General features: G+C 51.0%; 6 protein-coding genes across 6 annotated transcripts; 2 read left to right on the top strand and 4 right to left on the bottom strand.

The window, feature by feature from the left end:
* Positions 1 to 1023: 1023 nt before the first annotated feature.
* N7519_001300 (uncharacterized protein) lies at positions 1024 to 1451 on the top strand (the record flags this gene model as incomplete). Its single annotated transcript, XM_057288078.1, has 3 exons — positions 1024 to 1195; positions 1258 to 1322; positions 1395 to 1451. 3 exons carry the CDS (start codon positions 1024 to 1026, stop codon positions 1449 to 1451), a joined length of 294 nt encoding a protein of 97 aa, XP_057154161.1.
* A 349-nt stretch (positions 1452 to 1800) lies between these two features.
* Positions 1801 to 2789, bottom strand: N7519_001301 (putative TIM barrel metal-dependent hydrolase; the record flags this gene model as incomplete). Its single annotated transcript, XM_057288079.1, has 2 exons — positions 1801 to 2158; positions 2215 to 2789. 2 exons carry the CDS (start codon positions 2787 to 2789, stop codon positions 1801 to 1803), a joined length of 933 nt encoding a protein of 310 aa, XP_057154162.1.
* A 746-nt stretch (positions 2790 to 3535) lies between these two features.
* On the top strand, positions 3536 to 5368 carry N7519_001302 (uncharacterized protein; the record flags this gene model as incomplete). Its single annotated transcript, XM_057288080.1, has 4 exons — positions 3536 to 3620; positions 3729 to 4148; positions 4226 to 4644; positions 4712 to 5368. The coding sequence occupies 4 exons, from the start codon at positions 3536 to 3538 to the stop codon at positions 5366 to 5368; spliced, it is 1581 nt and encodes a 526-aa protein (XP_057154163.1).
* Positions 5369 to 6057: 689 nt separating this feature from the next.
* N7519_001303 (putative C6 transcription factor) lies at positions 6058 to 8598 on the bottom strand (the record flags this gene model as incomplete). Its single annotated transcript, XM_057288081.1, has 6 exons — positions 6058 to 6907; positions 6966 to 7752; positions 7807 to 7888; positions 7950 to 8301; positions 8398 to 8468; positions 8527 to 8598. 6 exons carry the CDS (start codon positions 8596 to 8598, stop codon positions 6058 to 6060), a joined length of 2214 nt encoding a protein of 737 aa, XP_057154164.1.
* Positions 8599 to 8960: 362 nt separating this feature from the next.
* Positions 8961 to 11468, bottom strand: drs1 (putative ATP-dependent RNA helicase DRS1; the record flags this gene model as incomplete). Its single annotated transcript, XM_057288082.1, has 3 exons — positions 8961 to 9653; positions 9707 to 10545; positions 10586 to 11468. The coding sequence occupies 3 exons, from the start codon at positions 11466 to 11468 to the stop codon at positions 8961 to 8963; spliced, it is 2415 nt and encodes an 804-aa protein (XP_057154165.1).
* Positions 11469 to 12032: 564 nt separating this feature from the next.
* Positions 12033 to 13872, bottom strand: N7519_001305 (GNAT family N-acetyltransferase; the record flags this gene model as incomplete). Its single annotated transcript, XM_057288083.1, has 2 exons — positions 12033 to 12162; positions 12227 to 13872. 2 exons carry the CDS (start codon positions 13870 to 13872, stop codon positions 12033 to 12035), a joined length of 1776 nt encoding a protein of 591 aa, XP_057154166.1.
* Between the last annotated feature and the right edge of the window lie 17 nt (positions 13873 to 13889).

The raw sequence follows: 13889 nt of genomic DNA on the forward strand, positions 1-13889 counted from the left end.
CAAAGACGTACAATACCACAGTAATGTGGTGATGTGTCTAGAGATCTGAAAGTGAGGGGGGTCTGTATGAGAGAGACCGGGCGGTGTGTTTATCCATGAATCTTATCCGCTTAGGTAACCGCGTTGGGGCGCCTCAACAAAACATCACCTGACTCAACATTGGAAGGCATTTGGGCAGTCAACAAATAGAAAGGGAGCCCACAGTCCACTACGGAGAGTACTGGCACGCTGGACAGGCAACCATATTCGAACATTAAGCCTCGTGGGCTCTGGTTTTTGAACATCAAACCCCCGTGGGCTTTGGTTGGCAAGTGAGAACATCCAAGTATTACACGTGGCACCTGCATAAGCCTCGGCAGTTTCCGATTATAAAGTGGACTGGACAAGTGTTTGGGCTTTTCCAAGGTTGATGCGATACTGTTATCGGATCCATCTAAATATAGCCCTAATCTGTTGCAATATACGGAGTATGTAATGAGCATCATACACCTGGGCAGGACAACCTCTCATCCAGGTCCCAAAGTCTCATCCCTTGACAGTACCCATTTACCAAGGGTCGCATAATGCGCTCATATAGAGACACAGCGATCTCTACAGCAATGATCTACATTACTGCTTCCCCCCTAGCCATACTTCAACGCTTACTAGTACAACATAAAGAGCAGCCCCTGTCCAGCATAAACCGCAACACTCCCGAAACCTCCATATTCACAGGGGATGAAGAATGCAAGGAGATACCAGCCATGCCTCCCATCCACCAATGAAAGCAACTATGAGCAGCCTTCATACCTGCGCAGCTAGTCAAGCAAAACACAACCTAGGAACCCGCCTTGCTGGCCAATGGAGCAAGGCATCTGGCCGCTCGAGTTCTCCTTCGTAGTCCTAATTCATTAGACAAAAATTTTGCCCTAGAAAAATATTCTTCCCTGGGGTATACATGAGCCGATCTTCCTAAACACGTTCCCATCACCTCGATATCACGCCAACCGATCTTCCACCAGCTACCATACCATCGCCGCCATAATGCGTGTTTCAGCTCTCGCCTTCGCTGCCGTTCTGTCCCTGGTCTCGGCCAAAAAGATCAATATGCACTGTAAATTCGCCGAGGATAACACCGGCATGATTCAGCAGCCCTACTGCTGCCGTGATATGGCGCCTGCACAGGGAAACTCGAAGGCAAACGAAGCATTGGACTGTATGTATAGCAATCTTGTGATATTTGACCACTAGGATTTGTCTAACAGGCTACTACTCTAGGTGATCAACTGAAGGTGCCTCAGCTGTGTGAGGATCAGTCTCGGCCAGCTTGCTGCTATACTATTGTGAGTTTTGTTTCAGTCAAAGTTGAATTGGCTAGCGGAGTTTGCTAATCTGATTTCTTCTACTTTTCCCAGGGCCCGAAGAAGATCTGTACCGGCCATGTGATCTTCCAGGATGCAGCAGATGTTTAGACTGGAGAAGGGTACGAAGACAGTTGGACACAAACAACCCGCGTTATGACTTGCCGGGATGAGAAACTAGCTCATCCTTGACGTTTTGATGTCAATAATTTCAACCGAATAGGCATCGAACATATATCACACCTCGCTTCTGGTGTTTATATAAATGACGGACGTACTGCCCAGGATGATGTGTTAAGACTAATCTTTAGAAGGCTGGGCCTAGGAGATGACAGCATAGGTAAACCGCTCAAAGCCGTATGAACAGTTGCACGAATCAAGCAGTACTAGAAGAAAGACCATCAAACTCCATATCCTCAGCGCCGAAAGATGCTATATAGCTATGATAAATGCAGCCACTTCAATCGGAGTCTACCCCAAGCATCTCCTCGGTGTTCCTGCGGAACAGACGCTCCGCTAGCCCCGGCTTGGTCGCGCATAATTCCAAGCAACATTCGGTGAATGGACTAATATCAACGCTAGAGAATCGAGTGTGCGGCCAATCAGTGGCATAGATGACCTTATTAGGTGCAACAGACAAGAACTCGCGTGCCATAGCCTGAAGATCACGCATTTGGTCGTCTTTGCTGAGTCGATACGGCGCAGACATCTTAACATATGTCCTCCCTGCGCGAAGCAGGGAGATCAAGGACGAGAACCCTTGAAGATTGTAGGGATTGAAAGTCGCACCATGATCTTCCCACGACGTCAGATCGGGGCTGCCAAAATGGTCGATACAAATCCGCACGCCTAGTCGCGGCAGGATCGACTCTACCATCGGGACCATATCGAGGGAAGATATATCTCGATGACCCAGTTGCGAGGCCGGGCAAGCTCAGCATGCTGGAGTAAGGTCTCTTCCAACTCGAACTTATCCATCACTTTCCCTACAGATTGAAGGTTGATCCTCAGTCCACGGACTCCAAGGGTATGCCATTCGCTTAGAGTCTCCGGCTTGACGGTGGCAGGGTCAACCACCACAACTCCTCGGCCGCGTGAGGGACCAAGTCTTCGCAAGGCATCTAATAAACATGAATTGTCCGTTCCGTAAACTGACGGTTGCACAAAGACGAGGTTCTCAACGCCCAGGTCCGACTCAAAGGCGAGAGCTTCGGGTAACGTATGCGGGGTGGGTTTATATACCGCTGTTGGAGAGACAGGAAACCGATCAGGTTCCACAACGTGCATGTGACTATCCCAGGACTTTGGAGGGAGTCTCTGCTTCAGCGATACACTTGTGGACGAGCCATGTGTTGAACGCCGTTGCTCCACGCGGGTGGAAATGATATCAAGCGATATCAAGGGAGGCCCGCGGAGTATATTGGGTTTGGCCTGAGCAGCGGTCAGCATCCCGAACGGGTCGTAAACAAAGGGAGATAGCGGCGGGTTTCCAATAGTAAACAGGTAGGCACAGGTACAGAAGAAAAAAAGCGAAAGTAAAGTCCTGGGGAGATACTCACAGGAGAGCAGCTCCAGCAAGGCGATCTCACCCTAAGGCAGGACGTAAGAAGTACCATGCCGGTTTCACCGTTCAACATCCGTGGATGTTGATCCAAGTGCCTTCAATACAGGAGCTTTCAATAAAAAGCACCCATTGTGTCCCAAGAGCACAATTTGTATCGAATACGATGTGCAGGCCTTGTACGACCCACTCCACAACGCGCACATGCTTGTGGCCAGGTGCTGGAAAATTTTGAGCTCGGAAGTTGTCCGTTCAGGAGGACTTTCCAGTCCCTCAGCCGCCGCCTGGGCCTGTTAAATGAGCTGAAGAGCCGTCAAGCGGAGCCAAAAAGTGGATAGCTGCGGCGCGATCCGACATTAAAGTATGGAGTCACTTGGAGGTCATTGTAATACGAGAAAGCAGTAAAGCAATATGCAGAATCGTTCAGGGATTGCAGCAATTGGTTGTTCAAATCCTAAGACATGGGAAACACAGGACAAGACAGACGGACAAAGCTCGGACGTTGACCGAACTCCTATTTAGCTCGGAAGCCGAACCCCCGGTCTTCCCTCTTTCGTCGAGTCCTTAGAGATCACATTCCATCGGCTTTTATTGCTTATATGCCCCCACAGCCCGCATAACTTTATTAGGGGCCATGCAATGGACCACGTCACGATGGTCGACCAATCCCTATTTCGCCCTAGTGATTGCTGTCATTGCCTGTGGCGGGATTCCCAAAGGTATGAACACCCCCACTATTGGACTAGCTTATCAGACAACGATCGGCGGTAATATATGTTGTACAATATACAAGCAGCCATTTGCTAATTGCGCTTTGTCCTCCACAGGCTATGACGAGGGTGGTTATAGCGCCAGCGTCTCCCTCCCCTCGTTCAAGTCCGACTACAACCTCACTAAACACCGAGGGATCGACGAAACAGAGCTAGCTAATCGACGAGCGAACATCTCCTCCTTCAACGTGCTAGGTGCAGCATTCGGTGCTCTGATAGTCCTCGATCTCAATGATCGACTCGGGCGCCTGGTGGCGTGGCGGCTAGCATGCATCGTGTGGGCAACGGGAACATTGATCCAAGTATTCGCGTCCGGTATATACGGACTGCTCTTGTTTAGTCGCATATGGGCCGGGTTAGGAGCCGGCGGTCTAACAGTGACTGCGCCATTGTATTTGGCCGAAATAGCCCCTGCTAAGACGAGAGGTCTAGTGGTGGGGATATACATGGTGTTCTTACTGGCCTTTCTAGCCATGGGTGAGCTTTGACCCTCTGTACAGCGTACATCGTATACATATTCGGCCCCAAATCTGACTCGCTACGCTTTGTTACAGGGTTCTTTGTCAACTATGGTGCTAGCGTCCACATGGCGACCACGCGAACCCAATACCGCCTAGTTCAGGCTGTGCCACTAATCCCTATGGGTATCGCATATGGTCTGTCCTACCTTTGCCCTGAGACGCCTCGATATCTCGTTTCCAAACAGCATCATCAGGAAGGGCTAAAGGCTCTGGCACGGCTACGTGGCAGGGCTATCGACGACGCCGAAATCACAAAGGAGTTCGCGACTATCGATGCCCGGGAGCGGGAGCGAGCGACAGACCTGGCATCTGTCTCTCATTGGGCTATATTCAAAGAGACACAGACGAACCCGAATTACCGGCAGCGCTTCTGGCTGCTAATTACTATGCAAACTATTGCTCAGTGGACCGGCGGGAACGGCATCACATACTACGTAACGAACATATTCCAGGTACGTCAATTCTAGCAAGTAATCATCAGCTACACCAAGTAACAAAGCACTAACGTATGCGGGACAGTACGCCGGCCTAGCAGGCGACTCCACATCCCTCGTCTCCTCCGGCGCCTACGGGATAGTCAAACTAGTCTTCACGATGGCCTTCACATGGGGTCTGATCGACCTCCTCGGTCGGCGCCGCTGCACGCTCGCTGGACTGAGCCTGCAGCTGTGCGCGCACATCTACATGGGTATATACATGGGCCTACGCCCACGCTCAGCAGACAACAGAGACGCCTCCAATGCAGCTGTTGCCTCGGTCTTCGTCTACGCCATTGGCTGGTCCATCGGCCTTTGCACAGTGCCTTACCTGTACGGCACGGAGATCTTCCCAACGCGCATCCGCAATGTCAGTTACGCGATTAGTATGGCGCTGCACTGGTTCTTCCAGTTTGCTGTTGTGCGAGTTACCCCGAACATGTTTGTATCGCTTGATGTCTGGGGTGCCTATCTTTTCTGGGCGCTTATTTGCTTTTCTGGGCTGGCTATCCTTGGTATTTGGATGCCTGAAACGAAGGGTGTGCCTATTGAGCGGATGGGAGATCTGTTTGACGGGCCGTGGTATCTGCGGTGGCGGGATAAGCCGAGAGAGTGGGATGTTGCTTCGCCGACTGGTATACCGCAGAATATTGCGTCGAAGGATGGTCGTGTCTTGAAGTCTGTTGATTCGGCCTTGTGATGGTCTCTTTTCGCTGTTTCCCTTGCATTCCATTGATATACATATGCTTGTCATTTACTGATACCCCATTTTGTTATTATTTGGCCCATGTGTGACTTGTATAGCGATTCCATCCTTTCATTTACTCGATTCCAAATACCTAGTCTGTTTTGCATATCAACTAAATCTTCTTTCCGCTTCACAGTGTTGTTGAACGAGGGCGAAACAGGTGCGTCGTGGCCAAAATTCCATAGCGAGAAGCCGTAGAGCTGCCTTCTCTTCCTAGTGATTACGAAGCTTGTGATCATTTCGCGTGTCAAGGCTAAATAGCTTTCACAGTTTACTCTAGTGGTTGATAGGGCGCCCCGGATACGGATTTGCCGTTCGAGGACTTCGGACACAAGCCGGTTGATTCAGTTCATGGAAAATCAAAATTTGTTTTGGTTTAAGGTTTGGTGGATTTGAAGAAGTTGCAGAACTTATAAAGAAGGCTCCCTACACGGATGTGCACTTGGGAATACTTGTTGTTATATCATTGGCCACCGAAGTGATATATCTGCCTCAGATCGACCCTAGTTCTGAGGCTGTCTGAGGCTGCTATATTGTATATGTATTTGGGAATCATGGAAAGAAAATCAAGTCGGCGGGCGTGAAGAGAGGGCGAAAATGAGCCCAGCTTCAAGACCAAGTCCGAGTGACACTATACAAGATCATTGAGAAGGCACACCCCAGCCCTGCTCAAAGACAGGCGTCATATTCGTCGTGATCGGCTGCGCATACGAGAATGCCTCATATACCTCAGGCGCGATTTCATAGGATCCGGGGTCGTCCATCGTCATGACGGCATTCGGCATCCCGCCTAGCAAGTGCGTAGGCGGCAGCTGGGGCATTTCGCCCGAGTGCGGAATGTTGAAACCTGGTCCTGGGTGCTGGAACGCATTGTAGGTTCCCATCAGGGGTGGGTTTTCCGGGCTGGTGGTGTGGACTTGCGTGGCTATCGATGTTTGCGGTTGGTGGTGATGCTGGCCTGGAGAGACGTGGCGGGATGGGTTGCTGCCTGCTGACGGGGACTGGCTGTGCTGAGGGTGGTGGGGATGAGGGTGATGCTGAGGTGAGGATTGATGATGCTGGGGTTGTTCCTGTTCAGTTTCAGGAATTGGAGCGGGGGCTGCTCCGTGTATGTTGATTTGGAGTCTTTGGAGCTCCAGGGATATGAGACCAAGCGCTGTTGTGATAACTGGGTTGGCGGCTTTGACTCTCTCAAGAGCGAAAATGCAGAACTTCAGTTTGTCTAGTGTTCCCGGTGCGGCGTACTTCAGGGCTCGGATCTCGAGTAAGAAAATCGATGCTGCTGTGTAGATGCTGTATGCGAGAGAGAGAACGACGTGGCTGTCACCGAATGTACGGCGGTATAGATCGAAGAGAGACAGGATTGATGTTGCTGATGCCATGCACTGTACAAGATGGTTGGAATCATGTGCCTCGGGGCGGGCTTTGAACAGCCCCCGAGAGCAGAGAATTGGTCGATGGAGAAGGATGTTGATAGTGTGATATAAACAGCTAGAAAAAAAAGTTGAGTTAGCACTGCGTTCCAATCTACGCAGGATTGAGCACATACTTCAAAATCACGATATGGCTCGGTGGTGAGTACGGAGGAAGGTCTACCGCTGCCATTTTCAAGTAGTCCGGTAGCTCATCCCACCAGTCACCCAGATTCTTGGCCTGCTCTTGAACACAATCAAAGAACTCCGAGTCCGTGCTTCGGCGGATTGGGTCATATATGTGGATCAGAATCTGGTTTAAGATTTCCGCCAGACCGCACATCTTCATGAAACATGAAGTTGAATGCGCCTGCGTCGGCGGATAGTGAGCACCGTCAGTGAAGCTCACCCCATGAGGTGTCCATATTTCGATCTCAGCAGTATCATCGAGAATCATGCGTGGCGGGCTAACGTGAGAGTGCTGCATTGTCGGCGCCCGGCCGAAGTACAATGAAACCACCTTATCCCAGAAATAGCAACTCCAAAATAGACGGTTCCGTATTTCAATATCCTCATCACTCAGATGAGCGGATCCTGAATATTTCCGGCTGTCGATGGAGATACCCAAATCGTCCAGCAGCCGGAAGGCCATGCCACTATATAGCCAAGCTTGCGTCCGATTTCCACGGCCGCATTCCTGGGCACTGAGAAGAAGTAATGTCTGAATTGTGGGAATGCCTGCATAACCAACTTTCAGGGAGTCGAACACCCCAGTCAATGCGCGATGGGAGAATTGTGCACCGCCGTCATAGGAGTCCAGAAGCGGACCAACCTGAGGCTCCGCTTTGCACCACCGTACTGAGTGGGAGAGAATGGCATTTAATAAGACATCCGAATAATAAGCCCCGTTGATTTTCATGTCACCTATCGGGGAAAGTTAGCGTCATATGTCGTCTGAAATGGCAAGGTCGAACAGACGTGTAAATGCAGGACGGTAGACGAAATTCCACAGCGGCTGAATCCAGCACCAATGCGAGTCGAGGAGATACTGGAAAGGCTCCTGCAGGAGTGGTATCAGCATACGCATTCCTCAAACAATCCAAATCCACCTTGACCCATACCGGCATAGCAGCCATTTGCTCGAATGCCCTTTCCCTCCATGCGTTATTAACAAGCCGCTCTTTGCGACCCTCCAATTCCTGCGCGTATTCCGAAGTGGTCGCCGTTTCACTCAACACCCTACTGGGCAGCTGGAACAAACTAGTCGGCCCGTGAAACGACACGCGACCGTCATTTTCCACATTGAGACCATCAAATGCCCGGGTGAGATCTTCAGCATCGGGATCGATCTTTATCTTCGGTCCGCTCGAGCTGGACTCAGCCGATGACGGCGATCTTGTCGTCTTCCGCGCCTCTTCCCCCTCACCGCGCTTGGATAACGCATCCTCCAACTGCGCAACCCTGAGCCTCCAGCTGCTTCGTGTACGATAACGTCGGGGCTCTTTGTGGGGAAAAAAGTAGGTATCAGCGACCGCGAACGAGGAAATAGAATAAAAAGGATCGACTCACAAGCTATACACACACTGCTCGTTGCGCGCGGAGCATCGCGAACACGACGGGCTAGCGCCGTTACATTTAACCTGGCGAGCAGTTAGCTCGGCAATCTCGGGTTTCGTCCGAGGGGATCGGGATCCGCACCTTGCGTTTGCGACAGGCCTCGCATGAGAAGGCGCTCTTCCGGGGGAGACTAGTTTTGGGAGGCTCAGCCATTCCAGAATAAGCTCCCAATTGGAGATATACCCCCAAAAAAGGTCAAAATGAGAAAAGGAGGAAGATTAAAAATAGGAGAGAAGATTTTGGGCCCCAACGTGGGGCGCGGGGGATCAAGTCTCTTTAGAAAATGAGATCGTATTGACGTCGAATCGACTTGAATACTTTCATTGGTGGGAGATTTGGAGATTTGGAGATATCGCCCTGAAGGCCCCACTAGAAGTTATATAGGTTATATAGGATAGGGGGGTGTTCTACTTTGTACACAAGTAGCCAGTATAGCCAGTATAGCCAGTATAGCCAATTAGATATGCTTCAAATGCTATTTGCATGGTATTCAATTGTATACATTCATAGATCCCTTATTTCTTCCCTTTCTTGCTGCCCTTGCCCTTGCCCTTCTTGGGATCCTTAGCAGATTCCGCATCTCCCTTGCCCTTCTTCCACCCGATATTACCATCGTGTCTCATCTGCCTATCATCGAGACGCTTCTTGTCCTTGTTGCTCAGCTTGACATTGCTCTTCTTGGTATTGGGACCGTTCAATTCAACAGCACCCAGCTTGCGAGAAACCTTCTTCTCCTTCTCAGTCTCGAACCACGTTCGCTTCGGCCGCGACATGATCTCGGCACCGTGTTTCATGAGGTTCTCACCCTTGGTGAATTGCATCTCGGCTTGAGATAACTGCTTCTCAGTCTTCTCCTCTTGCAAGATCTCGGCCACCTCGTCAGCCATCTCCTCCGCCTTTTGCGCCCAGCTGTCTGCAACAGCTTGCTCGATCACACGACTGGCGATCTTGGCTCCTTGGGCCTTGCCTGCGCGGACGGCAAGCTTGACGATCTTGCGGTCGGGCTCGGCGGCAATCGTGCACGCACGACCGGAGCGGCCGGCACGGGCTGTACGTCCAACACGATGCAGGTAGATCTCGTGGCTCTGGGGAGCCTCGTAGTTAATGACGGTCTCGACACCCTTGATATCCAGACCACGAGATGCAACGTCGGTGGCGAGAAGGAAGGCAACTTTGCCATCTCGGAAGTTTTCGACGGATTTGATACGCTGTATGGCAAGTTAGCCTTATTCATATATAGAACGCAATTTGTTTAACATACCTGTTCTTGGCTCAGACTACCGTGTAGCTCTGCTGCCTTCAAGCCCAATAGGCTGAAAATGATACGAACGCGGTGAGCTTCCTTCTTCTGTCGGAAGAAGATAATAACGCGCTTTGAGTAGATTTCTTTGCACAGATGCAGAAGGTAACCGAGACGCTTGTCTTCCCGTCCGGGGCGGAGACGCACGAACTCTTGGACGAAGGTAGATACGGTGTTTTTCTTGGAATCGACCATCAAGCGCATTGGGCGGTTCATACCGACACGAATAAGCTTGTCGATCGAGTCTGTCATGGTCGCAGAGAACAGCATAGTCTGGCGAGATTTGGGAATTGTGGTGAGAATCTCGTTCAACTCATCGGCGAAACCGTCCTCAAGCATACGATCGGCCTCATCAAGAACCAGAATCTCCAGGGTGTCGACTGTGAAACTAGGCGAGTTGCGCATGTGGTCGATGAAACGACCGGGGGTGGCAATGATCACATCGGGACGCTTCTTGAGCACATTCTCCTGCTCGCGAAGACTGAAACCACCAACCAATTGACAGAATGTGACGTCTGTGAAGGTGGCCAGTTTGACGGAAACGTTGTAACACTGAACAGCCAACTCACGAGTGGGCATCAGAACCACAACACGACTTGTAGGGACCTTCCGAGGGCGGAAGAGGAGACGCTCGAGGATAGGAACAATGAAGGCAGCGGTCTTTCCTGAACCAGTCACGGCACTACCGACGATATCCTTGCCCAGTAGAGCAACGGGAATCGCCTTGCGCTGGATGGGGGTCGGGTCTGTGAATCCAACGGCGGCGAGACCTCGAAGGATGGGGCGGGAAAGATTGAATTCTTGGAAAGTCATCTTGGCCATGTTGGCCTTGGTGTCGACCTTTTCTTCGGGGGGCAAAGAACGCCTTGCGCTTCTCTGCTTCCTCCTCGTCCACCTCGCTCTCTACATCGGACTCCCGGTCTGAGCCTATGTCATCGGGGTGACCAACGGGTGTGGCGACAGAGTCGTTGTCGGATGCAGCGTCGTCGTCGGAATCCTCGTTCTCGTCCTTATCCTCATCGTCCTCCTCGTCTTCATCCCCAGAGCCAGGCTCAGGGCCCTCGGCATCACTCTCTTCCTCGCCGTACGCGCCCATTCCGAAGGCGTCATCCGCCATGAGCTCATCGTCATCGAAGTCAACGGGCATTTCGTCGCCCGATGCAGCGTCGTCTTCAGATGCGCTGGCGCTCTCTTCCTTCTCGGCAGCCTTCTTCTTCTGCTTCTTAGCAGCAGCCTCATCCTTCTTGGCCTGCCTCCGCTCAATGATATCGTCAATATCGACAGCCTTCTTGTCGCCGGAGCGCTTCTCCTCGTTGTCATCAATGCCCCAGCCATCAAAGCCTTCAGTGACACCATGGTTCGCGACACCGCCGACATCGAACTCGAACTCGGGGTTTAAGACGCCGTCGTCTTCCGTTGCATCAGCTGCAGCATTGTCGTCCTCCTCTTCTTCCGACTCGGGTTCGGGAGCGGGCTCGGCATTCTTCTTGTTCTTCTTGGCGTTCTTCAATTGCTGCTTTTCCTGTTGCTTCTGCTTCTTGTTTTTGGGCTTGACGGATTCGACCTCGCGCTTGCGCTTCTTGTTGTCTGCCGGCGCATTATCATCCTGCATCTCGTTGCCATCGTCTTCTTCCTCGAACCGGGGTTCGTTCTCGTCGTCAGAGAGCGTGAATACGAAATCATCGTCTTTGGCGGAACTCCGCTTCGCCGATTGAGGAGCCATTTTTGAGGCTGGCGCAAATTCCAGTGAATGTATGGTAGCTGGATGTCTTCCACACTCTCTCAAACAGTCTTAGTAAAAAATACCAGGACCCCAAACACTGTGCAAGCAACTCAATCTCGCCGAGAGGAAATGGATCAACATGTAAAAAAAAGTTCCCCGGGCGGTGACAAGAAAATTTCTGATGACATAATCAATCCGCTTCGATCGAGATGCCAACTTTGAAACCTTCCTGGGCTGCTTCGCTGAATATCGCATTATATTTTCAATGCTATCATTAAGAAAGAATTAATATAATCATACATTTTCAATTAACTACCTGCTTAAGTAGGTATTTCTTCCCAGCTCAATATCTCCCGCACGCCCCTTCAATCCTTTTTTTTTTTTTGGTGAGACATCCTGGATATAACATCCTAGACACAGACCATTTGTCTGTCATTAGTCTCATTTTGTTTTCAACTTTTTTTCCTTTTTCCTTTTTCTCCAGACCGTCGTTCCCTCCCTGTTGCCAGATTCTTTGAAGATGATCTCCGTCCGTGTTCTCCATAACGTTCATTGGCAGGCTCATCAGAGGTAGTTGAGTATCGCAGACTTGGTACCACTCCCCTGGGGCTGGGCTTGAGCCTGACGTCGGTTCTTGGGCCCATTGCTCACATGTGCGCCCCCGATTCGACGGGACATGTAACGAAGGTCATAACTAAGAATGTGCGTCAGTAAATATACAGTCCAAGATGAAAGTGAAAAGACAAGACAAGGCATACCTCTTGTCATTCTTCACTCTTGCATTCTCGAATACGCACTGTTCTTTAAAGCCAAAGTCCCTCTCCAACCACTGTTTGATCCAGACATGCTCCTCCCTCGCCTCTGGGGATGTTGCAACGGCGCAGACCATTGCTCTAAGGGGGCGGCCATAGCCCGCGCCATACTGCACTGTACCAGTTTGGTCGAACTCATAACCGTCGCTTCGTCCAGGGGTCGCATCAAAGCAATAGAGGACCATATCAACAAGTGCCCGTCCGATGTGCTGCTTCTTGCTGCCCTCTTGGACGAAGACATGCAGCTCACCAATGTGGTTGTCAGCACTCTTGCCGTGCCGATGGAATTCGACATAGGCATAGCCAACCACGGGGTCGATCTGGTTGCGACACAGGCGCTCTGGCGGACGTCGGGCAGCGACGATGAAGGGGAAGTGGTTCTCTCGGCAATATTGAAGAAGCTCCGCGAAGTCATTCACCTCCATAGCTCGGGTTTCACTGCTCGAAGCTGAGTATTCTGCATACCAGTTCATGATTTCGAGGATAGAAGAAGCATCGCATTCTTCTGCAGGACGCAGATAGATGCCGGGTGGAACAACTTTTGAATCTGGTGGTAATTCTAGCCAAGCACGGTAAGCCGCGGTGCGACGCAGGTGCTCTTGTTCTTCCTGTTCTTTCTTCTTTCGTCTTTTGTTGGTCTTCCCCAGGTTGTAGACGTAGCCTTCCGATGTCTCGTGCCAATGAAGGCGTGTCAGCTCGTCTTTCATGTCCCTAGGAGTGGGAACATGCTTGATGTCAGGGAGGAACATCGCACTCTCTCCATCGGGCATCGCGGTTCCGTCAAAGAAGGCAGCGTGATAAATGTCAACGTGGCGGCCTGCCGGAAGCTGATCCCACCAGCTGCGAAACTGCTCTCTGACAATCTCGTTGGGAAGATCAAACGAAGAAATTCTGTGTTTGAGTTGGTCCCACTGATCATCCTGTTCTTGGATATCCAAAGTCCAGCCATCAAGGAGAGATCGATCAGGCTCATAAGAAATGTCGTTATATTTCGATGTGAATGTGAGGATGCCATTCTGGAAGACTGGGAAGATACGGCGAGATTTTGCGTATGCCTTGGTTTGGATCCTGTGTCGGGCGTCCCGCTTGTTCCGAAATTCCGCACTGTTGGACCATTTGAACTTCTTTTCGATTTCTTCATACTCATCGTCAGGAATGAAGTCGGGTGGATCAGCTGTTGCCCATGGCTCAGGTTCCTCAATGCCTTCGGCAGTCCTGGGCTTTGCGAGCAACTTATAGACACTGCTGCTCCGATCGACGCCAGGTCCATCCCTCGCTGCGGGAAGCATCTCAGGGCAAGAGTGACTCTCGTTTTCCATGCCGAACAGAGGCTGTTGCACGGGCTTGTTCTTTCTTCTCTGTTTGTCAAACTGTTTGGTCAAGTCCCAAGTTTGTGCCCAGCTCAGATTCTCTATGCTCTGTATGAGCTTGTTTCTTCCCATCTCGTCCATGGATTCGAAGGCCTGAAGCATGGCTGCACTAGAGTCGTTCGGGAACACTGTCGATTTTGGCTTGTTGAAATTCTTGGGCGGCTTTCGATTGACAGTATTTCTACCGCGGAATAGCGCAGGCTTTTCGACTTCTTCTGCCATCTTAATATGACTTGGGT

Source organism: Penicillium mononematosum (genome assembly GCF_028829835.1).
Source record: "Penicillium mononematosum strain IBT 11891 chromosome Unknown utg000001l:1.0-4488741.0:1.0-4491989.0, whole genome shotgun sequence".
Lineage (NCBI taxonomy): Eukaryota > Fungi > Ascomycota > Eurotiomycetes > Eurotiales > Aspergillaceae > Penicillium > Penicillium mononematosum.